Source organism: Palaemon carinicauda, chromosome 42 (genome assembly GCF_036898095.1).
Source record: "Palaemon carinicauda isolate YSFRI2023 chromosome 42, ASM3689809v2, whole genome shotgun sequence".
Classification (NCBI taxonomy): domain Eukaryota; kingdom Metazoa; phylum Arthropoda; class Malacostraca; order Decapoda; family Palaemonidae; genus Palaemon; species Palaemon carinicauda.
The window spans coordinates 58343830-58357550 of record NC_090766.1 but is presented as its reverse complement, the minus strand read 5'-3'; the positions used below and the strand labels follow the sequence as shown (position 1 = coordinate 58357550).

The 13721-nt window shown below is 36.6% G+C and overlaps 1 protein-coding gene across 2 annotated transcripts in view; it reads left to right on the top strand.

Moving 5' to 3' along the window:
- LOC137633317 (sodium/mannose cotransporter SLC5A10-like) overlaps positions 1-13721 on the top strand; it is a 197107-nt gene that overhangs the window by 114142 nt on the left and 69244 nt on the right. For both annotated transcript variants that reach the window (XM_068365555.1, XM_068365554.1), the window contains exon 2: positions 5426-5497. In XM_068365555.1, coding sequence (XP_068221656.1) covers positions 5426-5497 — 72 coding nt within the window. The remainder of the gene's footprint in view (positions 1-5425; positions 5498-13721) is intronic.

Below are 13721 nucleotides of genomic sequence, written 5' to 3'. Positions count from 1 at the left end.
ACTCTAACAATTTTTATTTCTGCATTTGACTCCGTACTTTCGGCACCCTTTTCTTAAACAATGGATCTCTGACTCTGTTGATATAACATAATTGCTGAAGCAGATTGCAGTGTAATTGGTAAGCTGATTATAGTATGGGAATTTAATTAAAGAGCAATTAAAGTATTTAGAATGAAACTAAATATTACGAAATAACTGTGATAACGAAAGTGTTCCTGTTATAACTTTATTATAAAAGATCACAGTGTTTTCCGTTGCTAGTAATCTTATTTTTTTTTTTATTTTGTGAACAATTTGCCATGAAATATTAATTTTGTAGGGTTAACTTTTTCTTTAACAATCAGATATGCGAATAATTTTCCTGAATAATAGTTTATTTTTCAAAAAAAAAAAAAAAAAAAAAGAATTGCAAGAAATGCTGTTGATTCGGTGAGGACATAAACAACAGCATTTTCTTTTCCTGGTGGATATTCATAAGAGATCATCTTTTTAAACAAAATGAGAAGAAATAAAAGGAAGGAAGTAAAGAAAAAGAAGTATAGTAAAAAAAAAAAAATGAAGAATTTTCTGAATATTTTTTTTTTCGAAAAAAAAATGCAAGAAATGTTTAGTTTATAACAAGGTTGATTGGAATAAGAAATGAACATCAATATTTAAAAAAAAAAAATATTCAAAGCTGAGCCCTTCTTTAGACAAAATGAGAAGAAATAAAAGGAAGGAAGTAAAGAAAAAGAAGTATAGTAAAAAAAAAATGAAGTATTTTCTGATTAGTTTATTTTTCGAAAAAAAAAAAATGTAAGAAATGTTTTGTTTATAACGAGGTTGATTGGAAGAAGAAATGAACATCAATATTTATTTTTCAAAAAATATTCAAAGCGGAGCCTTTCTTTAGACAAAATGAGAAGAAATAAAACGAATGAAGTAAAGGAAAAAGATATATAGTTAAAAAAGACCCGAGTGGGTCACACTTACTTCTATTTATGTGATGGAAAATTCCATTTATTAAGTGGAACACTCGTACTTGTATTTATGTCATGAATATTCCCATTTCTTCCCTCGTCATGAATGGAGGAATTATGAGTTCTATATTAATTATGACATTAATTTTAACCATAATGAAATTCTATTACAGCATATGTGTTTTTCCACTATTTATTGCTGTATTGTCATACATTTAAAGTAAAGCAAGTTAAATATACAGCGAAGTTAAAACATTGTTAGTAGATTGTCATGACAACAGAGGTATCTCATACGTAAACATATTTAAGGAGCTAGCTAATCGAGCAGGTCTTGGGTCTCTCTCTCTCTCTCTCTCTCTCTCTCTCTCTCTCTCTCTCTCTCTCTCTCTTAAACATATTCAAAGAGCCAATCGGGGAGTGCTTAAGTCTCTCTCTCTCTCTCTCTCTCTCTCTCACACGTAAACACATTTAAAGAGCCAATCGAGGAGTGCTTAAGTCTCTCTCTCTCTCTCTCTCTCTCTCTCTCTCTCTCTCTCTCTCTCAGAGGCACATGACGATCGTCAGCTCATGTTTCTGTGCATTCATACAGTGTTTATTGCGCTCTGTTTCGTAATAACAGTTTATTTTTCCTTTCCTCACTGGGCTACTTTTCCCTGTTGGAGCCTTTGGGGTTATAGCATCTTGCTTTTCCAACTAGGGTTGTAGCTTGGCTAAAAATAATAATAATAATAATAATAATAATAATAATTATAAAAAATGCAGCCGTTTCTAGTCCTCTGTAGGACAAAGGCTTCAGACATGTCCCTAGTCATGTATGTTGTTTGGCGATTTTCATCATCACGCTGGCCACTGCGGATTTGTGATGGTGGGAGACGTTAATCTGATCGTTCACAACAAACCAACCTAGTATGAGTGGCCCTAACTAGTACAGCTTTGCAGATCACGGCGATACACAAACCCTTTTAACCACGTTAAGGTATCCCAACTCTATTTGGTGCATGAAAAATAAGAAAATGGTTATAGCGATTGGAATCTAACGTAGAAACTATGTAATTCGGTCAATTCAGATAAGAACAAAGTACCAAAGTACCACTGTCTGATGAGAGGTTGCATAAGTGTTGTTGATGCTTGATAAATGCTACAGTTGCTTATGCAATATAAAATGTTAGGATACAACTTTTGATAAGGGGAGGTAAACTATCTGCGATTGTTATTTAATAATATTGTTTACATTTTAATAGGCTACAGGACAATCTATAGATTAAGTAGATAATGTGAAAAAAATATCAAGTTTCTGTTCAACTGAGGGATTTTTATCTTTAGCCCGTAAATAATCGACTTAGCTTTTTTATATATAATTTTGATCAATAACTCTCTTGTTCAATGACCCATATATCCCCATTTTCTTGAGACTCACAAAAATGAAGAGAAAATTAACTCTTATATAGGATCGTAACTCAAATCTTTAATCTTCCAACGCAACTCACCTGAAAAGAACATTAATATTGGGACTAAAACTCATTTATTTTAGATTTTAACTCTGGAGTATGTTAATCTTTTTGAAGATCGAAGACTTCGGTGTTTGATTTTATAATATATAAAGAAATCTCTATAATTAAGGTTTAAATAGATTTTGATGAGGCTCGTTAATTTTATTTATCCATTTGTTTCTAGGTTTTCTTTATTAAGAGTGCAATTATTCTGTTGCAAATTCGGAAGATTATTCTTTACCTTTTTTGCTGAACGATGTTCATTTACGTTGGAGTGAAACTATTTTTGAAAAAAAAAAAAAAAAAATGACGACAGTGGCTATTAGATACATATTTCCATGACTAGAATATGACAGTTTGAAAAGCGCAGATTCCATCAGGATCGGTACTCTGAGAAATTAGCACAATCAGCAAGGTTGTGGTGGCCGATGTGGTAACGTCCCTTACTGATGAACGCCAGACTGGGGTTCGAGTCCCGCTCAAACTCTCAAGTTCCTTTGGTCGCTGCAACTTCATCATCCTTGTGAGCTAAGGATGGGGCGTTTGGGTGAGCCAATAGGTCTATCTGCCGAGTCATCAGCAGCCATTGCCTGGCCCTCCTTGGTCCTAGCTTGCGTGTCGGGGGCCTTGGGAACTGATCATTTGTATATAGGGTCAGTATCTAGGGCAATGAATGAGGGTACAAAAAAGAACAAACACCCCATCATTTGAGATAGATTAGAAATAGTGACTATTAATAATTCGGGTTGAATGCTTGGCCATGGTGCTTGTGAAAATCTAAACATGATTCGTTAACGTTTAACAAACGCCAATACTTAACGTTTACTAACTTTCGGGGAAAATTTAACACAAATTCATCATCATCATCATCATCATCTCCTACGCATATTTAAACAAAGGGCCTCGGTTAGATATCCTCAGTCGTCTAACTTTTGGGGGAAATTTGAGACAATTCATCATCATCATCATCATCATCTCCTCATATTTAAACAAAGGGTCTCGGTTAGATATTATCAGTCTTCCCTATCTCCATTCATCATCTCTCACTTCACGCTTCGTAGTCCTCAGCCATGTAGGCCTAGGTCTTCCAAATTAGTATTGAATAAAATCATTCGCTGGTTTGAAAGGGCGTAATGATTGGTGATGGGAAATTATAGAGAGAACGAGTTACAGCATAATGTGAATATAATAGGAAGTGATAACTCAAACTCGTTTGCTAAATTCAAGACAAACTATTGTCTTGAAAAGGGTTCTGTTTTTAATAGTGTCTCTCGAGATGCCATCGTGAAAAGGTCAAGAGGAAAGCAAACGCAGGAAGTCAAACGAAGGAGAGAAAAATCCTGGATAGTGATTTCTCCATCCTGTTTACTCTTAGAATTAGGTTATCGACCAGGCAATACTTCCTTTTGTGGTCAGTAATGTTTTGAGTTTTATTATAGGTAGATTTTGTACAAAATGACGGTTTTATACTTGCGTAAACTCTTACAGAGCTGGGACTTTAAACTGACAGTGGTTCAATCCCTGTGGTTGGATCTTAGTAGAACAATCTCAGTGGTTCGATCCTAGTGGTACGATCCCAGTGGTTCGATCATAGTGGATCAATCCCAGTGGTTCTATCCTAGTGGTTGGATCATAGTGGATCAATCCCAGTGGTTCGATCCCAGTGATTGGATCATATTGGCTCAATCCTAGTGGTTCAATCCCAGGGATTCGACCCCAGGGGCTTGATCCCAGTGGTTGGATTATAGTGGCTCAATCCCAGTGATTCGACCCTAGGGGTTTGATCCCAGCTGTTGGATCATAGTGGCTCAATCACAGTGATTCTACCCCAGGGGTTCGACCCTAGTGGTTTGATCATAGTGGCTCAATCCCAGTGAATTGACTACAGTGGTACTATCCCAGTGATTCGACACCAGGGGTTCGATCCCAGTGATTCTTTCCCAGGGGTTCGATCCCAGAGGTTCGACTGCAGGGGTTCGATCCCAGTGGTTCAATCCCTGCCTATGGCCACCAGTCGATCCAGGTATGAAGGAGAAACCAACATCAGTTGAAGATTGTGCTTAAGGCTAGCATCCATCCTCCTTACCAAAGATTATGAACTATGCATAATGTATCTCTATATATCATCATCATTATCATCAGCCGTAACAAGTCCACTGCAGGATAAAGGACTCAGAAATTTCCTTCCACTCGCGTCTGTTTGTGGTCTTTCTATGACAGTCTATACCTGCAGATTTTCTTAGTTCGTTAATCCATAGTCTTGTCTTCCTTCTCCTGCTTCTTTTACAATCTATGGGACCCATTTTGTTATACTTAATGTCCCTCTAGTATCTGCCATTCTCATTATATGTTCTACCCATGTACGATTCTTATTCAAACACACACACACACATATATAAATATATATATATTATATATAGACATATATATACATATATATATAATATTTTATATTTATATAAATAAGTATTATATGTATATGTATATATATATATATATATATATATATATATATATATATATATGTGTGTGTGTGTGTGTGTGTGTGTGTGTATGCATGCATGCATGTGCATATTTATAATATATACGTAACCATGTGTGTAAATTCATACACGTATACAAACATAGACACACACACACACACACACACACACACATATATATATATATATATATATATATATATATATATATATATATATATATATATATATATATACACACACATACATACACACATATTATTATTTGTCATATGTTGGCAATGGCTATAATTTTATCTTTTCGGCATCGGTGATTCAGGTTATGAAGCAATATGACTTACCGTAAAATCAAGTTGAAACATAATCCAAATCTCTTTGATATTATAACGCACGCGCGTGCAAAGACATTTGGAGGGGGGGAGGAGAGGGGGATATATTTTAATTTTTTTGTGTAGGTTTTTATTTATCTAACTACATCTTTTTTTCATTGCAGTCTATGTGCCGACCCAACCGGGGTACAGTAGCCGGTTATTTCCTGGCTGGAAGGTTCATGTGGTGGTTGCCGGTAAGTGTTACGTGTGTTTGTGTATTTGTGTATTGTTTTCCCTATTTGTGCATTTTTTTTCCACATTTGCCAAGATTTGAAACCTAATTTGGATCTATTTAAATTGTCTATATATAAAAACCTGATTTATTACCAACTCTTAAATACTGGAATCAAATGTTTTTTTATGTTGAACAGGATGACATATGTCTGTTTATAGTTTATATATGAAATATCTGTTTTAATGTTACTGTTTATTTTTTAGTATTTTAATATTTTATTATTTCTTATATCTATTTATTTCCTTATTTCCTTTCCTCACTGGGCTATTTTTCCCTTAGGCTTGTAGCATTTTGCTTTTCCAACTAGGGTTGTAGCTTAGCTAGTAATAATAATAATAATAATAATGAAGAAAATTTGTTGAAACATTTACTTTAGGATTATCTTAGCCGGTTTTACTAAGAGCAATATTGTGCCCAGCCAGACGAAGTTTAACCTTGGACTTTTAAGTTGCCGTCACCTGTTGGATTTGAGATTTTTGTCAAAATATCTTATAAGATCCCTTATTCATTTCCGTATGCTTTACCGCTTTTTACACTCGTCTGTGTTGTTTCTTGTACCATTAGTAGCCATAGATGTAAATGATACACTTAATTGCTAAGATAAATAGGTTCGTCCCTCCACACAAGGTAATTTAATTCTTGCCATAAAATGTTAGGGTGTAGCTCCTTTTAGAATCTCTCTCTCTCTCTCTCTCTCTCTCTCTCTCTCTCTCTCTCTCTCTCCCTGAAGAAGACGACTAAGCAAATAATAATAATAATAATAATAATAATAATGATGATGATGATGATGATGATGATAATAATAGTAAAATGAGCTGCAGGTAGTTATGAGGTGTTAACCAATGAAAATATCTGGATAGGGAATGCCTAATGTCATGGATCTGCGTACTGTGTTTTATAATGGTTCAACTTCATCTTCCTATAATTCAAGCCATGCACTAAAATCTTTGTTAAATTTCAGTCTAGAGATTCAGACAAGTCTACATGTATGAGCATAAATGAGGGTCTACCACTGCCCTGGGTAGAGTTCTCTTGCATGAGGGTACCCGGGCAAACTTCTCCTTTTTTTTTTTTTTCTTTGGTGTGTCTGGCAGGCTTAATGAAAGTGCCATGCTTATCAAGAGGTTGTTATTTCCTCTGTTCCTTTTATTTTCCTCTGGTATTAATCTTCAGAACCATCAATACTGTTCTCCTCTTTGGCTGGTTATCCTGGAGGGAGCTAAACCTTACATGGTGTGTCGGCTCCGTCATGTTGACCAAGTTTATCCAACATTTTTTCTAGTAGTCTATGAGTTGCACGACTCTATTTATGGTCGTGTACATATTTTGTCATCATTATTGTTAAGCTGGTTTTCAGATATGATGTGACTATTGTTTTTAATTCTTATTGTGTCTAGAGATAATGAGGAAAATCCAGGACCAGTGCGTCCTAGACTTCGCCAGTGGCGTCTAATGTATAGTAATATTGGGAACGGCATACTAATGTTCAAGACCTTAAAGTCGCCTCCAGACATTATAATATTCTATTATGGACAGGAATTGAGTTCCTTATCACGGGTTTTAAGAAACCACTAATTTTGAAACGGGATGCCATTCCTAGGGGAAGGGAGGGTTATATTTATATAAGGACTGAGCACCCTGCATCTCATAAGTCCTTCTGTAAGCCCAGGGGCCCCAACTGGGAAATTAGCCCAGTGAGGAAAGGAGATTAGGAAAATGAAATATGTTAAGAACAGTAACAACATTAGAATAAATATTTTCTATATAAACTATAAAAAACTTTAACAAAACAAGAAGAAGAGAAATTAGATAGAATTGCGTGCCCTAGTGTACTCGCAAGCAAGAGAACTCGAACCCAAGACAATGGAAGACCATGGTACAGAGGTTATGGCACTACCCAAGACTAGAGAACAATGTTTTGAGTTTGAAGTGTCCTTCTGCTAGAAGAGGTGCTTCCTAAAGAGTCTCTTCTACCCTTACTAAGAGGAAAGTAGCCACTGAACAATTACAGTGCAGCAGTTAACTCGTTGGGCGAAGAAGAATTGTTTTAGTAGTATCAGTGTTGTCAGGTGTATGAGGGCAGAGGAGAATCTGTAAAGAATAGGCCAGACTATTCGGTGCATGTGTAGGCAAAATGAAAGTTAAGGATCCAATGAAGTACTGTCTGGCCAGTCAAAGGACCCCATAACTCTCTAGCGGTAGTATCTCAGCGGATGGCTGGTGCCCTGGCCAAGCTACTACTAGTAATGGAGGATTATGTCTGAGCAACCATAAGAGTTTCATGACCTGACTTTATTAACTTTAAATAGAGCATCACAAGTTTCAAAGCCCTTTCAAATTTTTATTCTATTCCGCCGGACCGAGGGGCTAAACTAGTCCGTTGATTATCAACTATATAGTTCAGCTTTATTTAAACCGGAATATGAACAGATAGTTTTTTAAGTAAATGTGCTACATAATTGAATGGGAATCATTTTCAACATGGCAAGCCAATTTGTTCGTTACCTCATATGGATCTTGCAAGAGTATGAAACATCAGGGACATGGGACATGCTAGGTTTTAATTACTTATGAATGACTGATTGCTTGATTTGGGGTTTTCTGATGCTAAAGCACAGGAAGAGTCCAAGTTGAACGACAAACTTCGCTTTCTTTAACACGTGATGGAGTCGGTTGAAGCTAGGTCCAAGTCTCACGTGATCTCATATTTATGCTTGGTCACAACCTAAAGTATAACAAATTTGAAAGTTTCTAAACCATAGTGGTCATTGGTTGAACAGAATTCGGTCAATTCCTATGATGATCACCAACAACCGCTTAGGGGCTAGACGCACCGTCAAAAAGCCCGTCCGGAGAGAAGCTCCGGGCAATCTAAAGAAGATCAATAAACACACAAAAAGAGATTCTTTATTATCTTTCTGTACTTGATCAGTGATGGTAAGCAGACAGTAAAGAAATGGTATCACATTATGAAAATATTTTTTTTTTTTTTTTTTTTTTTTTAAGCTAAGCGAGAGCTGCTCAGAGACGAATGCCATATTTCATAAAACGGAAGTTTAAGAACAAAAGGACATCATTACCCTTCCTCTTTTCCACCGTTATCCCTACATTAAGAGGTCGGTTGCCAGATGTAATATTATCAGACATGGTTTATAATTTGCTAGAAGGTTTATACGATTGCATACTCTTGCCGTCATCAACCACAGATAATGGCGGTGGGCCGACTTTTGGCTTAATAGTCTAACATCAACGTTTCCAGAGTCATTGGCAGTGCTCCAACAGTTTTGCTAAAAAGCCAGACTGCAAGGCAGCAGCTGTCGTCGTAGTCGCTTTCTAAGATTCACTTGGCAAAATACGATACCATACAGTTCTCTGCAAGTTCACTGATTTTGTGGCCATGTAGTCCCCAAGTGCTATATTACATAAAACGAGGCTAGTGGTGTTTTGACCTCAATTTTCCCGGATTTTAAGAAAATAGATCCAAGAAAATTAAATCTTTCATACGAGGAAATTTGAAGTTAATTAAAATAACATTGACCATAACTGTGTGTAGAAAAAAAATAAATTGATCATCCCTACTCTAGATTAAAAAATCTAAATAAAATTGGTCGACCGGGCAAGGTAAATTAGTCTTTGACTAAAGGCAGGACAACAACGATGGTTGCCAGTGAAGATCGAAGATATTTTAATAATAAATAAAAGACAGTCTCCTGATAAACAGCTAGGCATGACAGTTTTAGCTTTCACTTGGTGTAAGACATTTGTCAAGATGTCTATTTAGACAGGATTATGTCAGTACCAATAAAGTAGTAGGATGGCCAGGGCACCAGCCACCCGTTGAGATACAACCGCTAGAGTTATGGGGTCTTGATTGGCCAGACAGTACTTCGTTGGATCCTTCTCTCTGGTTACGATTCACTTTCCCTTTGCCTCACATACACTGAATAGTCTGGCCTATTATTAACATTTTCTCTTCTGTCCTCATACACCTGACAACACAGATTACCAAACAAGTCTTCTATTTGCAAATAGATTTGGCTCGAATATTAAACAAAATTAAGGCAGGCAAATATAAACATTAATCATCGATGATGGATACTAATCGTTTCTTGAATTACAAGTCTCGAATTCAGGTGGAAAAAGGCAAGGTTGTGTTGCTGATACAGCCAATAAATTTTAAGTTGAGGAATAGTAAAGTAAGATATGTGTGTGTGTGAGAGAGAGAGAGAGAGAGAGAGAGAGAGAGAGAGAGAGAGAGAGAGAGATTACTGTATATCATGATTCTAGTGAGGTTTTCGATCATTTTCCCACAACAGGATCCCGTTGTATTAACCCTTATAATAGAGCTTTTGATAAACATCGTTACGGCACCGCTGAAATCATACGTAGTAATCGTAAGTTTGCTTATTCAAATGACAATAATACTCCTGGTGACGATCTATATCCGGGGTCTTGCTGATTCTGTGTTGGAACAGTAAATACACCATACCGATACCGCTGCTGAGTCCAAGGTGCCTAGACCCAGGCCCTACTTAGACCTAAGCCTTGGGTGTTGGAACAGTAATTACGCTATACCGCTGTTGAGTCCACGGTCCAGCTAGACCCAGGGTTAAAGTTTGACCCAGGGTTAAAGTTTAACCCTGGCTAGACCCAGGCCCCACTTAGACCTAAGCCTTGGGTCTAGGACTCTATGAACCTACTGTAGACCGTGGTTTAGTCTGAAATCATCAGCGTATCCCTGGCGAGCGAAAAAAGAGAGATATGTTTGCCCTTGGGAGCCCAAAAATTGCTGACGAATGCTAATTTACAGTTGAATCGTCAGCTAGAAGCGTATGGGAACATGCATCATGCTAAGTCGTGTCAGCACTCACATTTTTTCTTATTTAGTCTCATTAAACTTGAGGACATTATTGTTATGTAAAGACGAAAGCAGATTAAAAGCACAGCAGTGTTTTGTGTTTTGCGACAACAGTTTTATTGACGTTTTATCGGACTCGGAATTTCTCTTTTTAGGATTTTAAATTTTTTAAGGAACATAGGTATTATAGATAAGATTTAAATTTTTATCCATCACGGATTTTTACCTCATAATTTATTTATTTTTTATCCATTATATTTTATGTATATTTTATTTTATCCATTTATTTAGCATAGATATAAAAAAGATGTTTTTTTCTTCCCAAATTTAATCGAGCCAGCTCTGTGAGAGTCGAGCTTGACTCATTGGGCTGGTTAAATTTCCTCATAATAATAATAATAATAATAATAATAATAATAATAATAATAATAATAATTATTATTATTATTATTATTATTATTATTATTTCTTGTAACCAGCTTGCCTTTCCCAGAATCAATTTAGAGCGTAGGCGTATTTGAAGTCCGTGTTAAGGTAAAGGTTGGGGTTAATTCGGTCGACCTTTAGCTCGACCTTGACCTTGACCTTTGACGTAGGACTTTTAAAATTGAATCACTTATACGTCTCAACAGCACAATTAATCCCTGAAAGTTTCACTACATGATGAATAAAATTGTGGTCAGGAAGTTGTTCACAAACAAGCAAAAACTTACAAACAGGGGCGAAGACATTATTACCTCCTTCCAACTTCGTTGGCGGAGGTAATGATGAAGTGCTCACAAGGTTGTCTAATGACATATTTTTTTTTCTATAATACAATAATAATTGTGGAATGATCTTCCTAACCGGGTAGTTGAATCAATAGAACTTCATAAGTTCAAAGTTGCAGCAAATGTTTTTATTTTGACCTGGCTAACACGAGTCTTTTTATACTTTATATATGACATATCTGTTTTGACGTTGTTACTGTTTTTAGAATGATTTATTGTTAATTTGTTCTCACCATATATTTATTTCCTTATTACCTTTCCTCACGGGGCTATTTTTCCCTATTGGAGCCCTTGGGCTTATAGCATCTTGCTTTTCCAACTATGGTTGTAGCTTGGCTAGTGGTAATAATGATAATAATAATGATAATAATTCATTCTTGGCCCATGGACATGGTTATATAGACACGGTTTAAAGGTCGCTCATGAATGGCAGAGACAAGGGACAGTGACATTGCCCTAGCAATCAGGACAATGCCCTAGACACTGACCATATATTATATGATCAGCGCCCAAGCCTCCTCTCCACCCAAGCTAGGACAAGGGAGGGCCAGGCATTGACTACTGATGACTCAGCAGATAGACCTATAGGCTCCCCAAAACCCGCAACCTTAGCTCACAAGGAGGGCCAGGCAAATGGCTGCTGATGACTCAGCAGATAGACCTATAGCCTCTCCCAAACCCGCAACCTTAGCTCACAAGGAGGGCCAGGCAAATGGCTGCTGATGACTCAGCAGATAGACCTATAGCCTCTCCCAAACCCGCAACCTTAGCTCACAAAGATGGTAAGGTTGCAGACACTAATGGCACTAACGAGTCTGAGCGGGACTCTAACCCCCGTCTGGCAAGCACCAGACAGAGACGTTGCTAATCAGGCCACAACAACCCGTGGTTTCATTGTGTGGTAATGACGTGCTGCTCAAGCATAACTTCTTGTTGCTAGGGTTCGCCCAAGAATATTTTACTCGATTCTGGTGTTTTTCTAAAGTAATGGTACTTATCTACTTGACCTTTGTTACTACACAGCGCTATCTCTCTCTCTCTCTCTCTCTCTCTCTCTCTCTCTCTCTCTCTTTCTCTCCAGTGATGTCTATTCCATTCTATTTTATTTATAACATCTGAAATTTTATATATGTTTATATATACATACATTGTATGTATGTATATTATTTCCTACGCCTATTGACGCAAAGGGCCTCTGTTATATAATCTCCGGCATGGCCAGCTCTTCTCGTCCATGGGGTTAAGGAGAGAGGGAGTAGTCATACTTTGGTGCGAGTGTATGTGTGTGTGCGCATATCTATATAAATATTTAGCCGTCATTTTTGACAGGTTGCTTACACTAGTATTATATAGTCAATCTAAAGTGGGAGGATATTGACAGAAAGCTTCTATAAGGTTATCATTGCTCTTTAGACACATTTTCTAGGATTGGCCAATTTTTTGGTCAATCATATTTGGATCATATTTGCCAACAATAGACCCTTGGGGTCTTAGAATAAGATGGTAAGTACTTATATGTCCCCTCTTAAGCTGCTGCTCTTCACAGGGAACTTCTAAAACAGCTTTAGAAGTTTCAATATCAAAGGCCAATCCTCTGGGCCAGCCTTAAGAGAGCCAGGTGAAGTCAACCAAATAATTATGAATGTTTTAAGAACTTGAAAATATCACGTTTTTACGATTATTATTATTATTGTTGTTAGTATTATTATTGTTGTTTTTATTATTTTGTTATTATTATTATTATTATTGTTATTATTATTATTATTATTATTATTATTATTATTATCATTATTATTGTTATTATTATTAACTAAGCTACAACCCTAGTTGGAAAAGCAGGATGCTATAAACCCAAGGGCTCCAACAATGAGGAAAGGAAAACGGAAACAGAACAGTGTGCCCCCGAATGTACCCTCAAGCAAGAGAACTCTAGCCTAAGCTACAGAGGCTATGGCACTATCAGGAAGTTCTTCACCCAAGGGGTTAACTACTGCACATTAATTTTTCAGTCCTGTTGGTAAGGGTAGAAGAGACTCTTTAGCTATGGTAAGCAGCTCTTCTAGGAGGACACTCCAAAATCAAACCATTGTTCTCTAGTCTTGGGTAGTGCCATAGCCTCTGTATCATGGTCTTCCACTGTCTCTTGGGTTAGAGTTCTCTCGCTTGAGGGTAGAGCCGGGCACACTATTCTATCTAATTTCTCTTCCTCTTGTTTTGTTAAAGTTTTTATAGTTTATATAGGAAATATTTATTTTAATTTTACTGTTCTTGAAATATTTTATTTTTTCTCTTCCTTTCCTTACTGGGCTATTTTCCCTGTTGGGGCCCCTGGGCTTATAGCATCCTGCCTTTCCAACTAGGGCTTTAGCTTAGCAATTAATAATAATAATAATAATAATAATAATAATAATAATAATAATAATACCCTACTGTGTAACTTAATCACGGCCAATCAATGAGTATGATATAGATATAGATCTTCAGTTTGTTTAAAGAGATAATTTTTCAAAGCGGACCTCGGGTCGATATGTTTTGATTTGACGTCAGAGATAAGA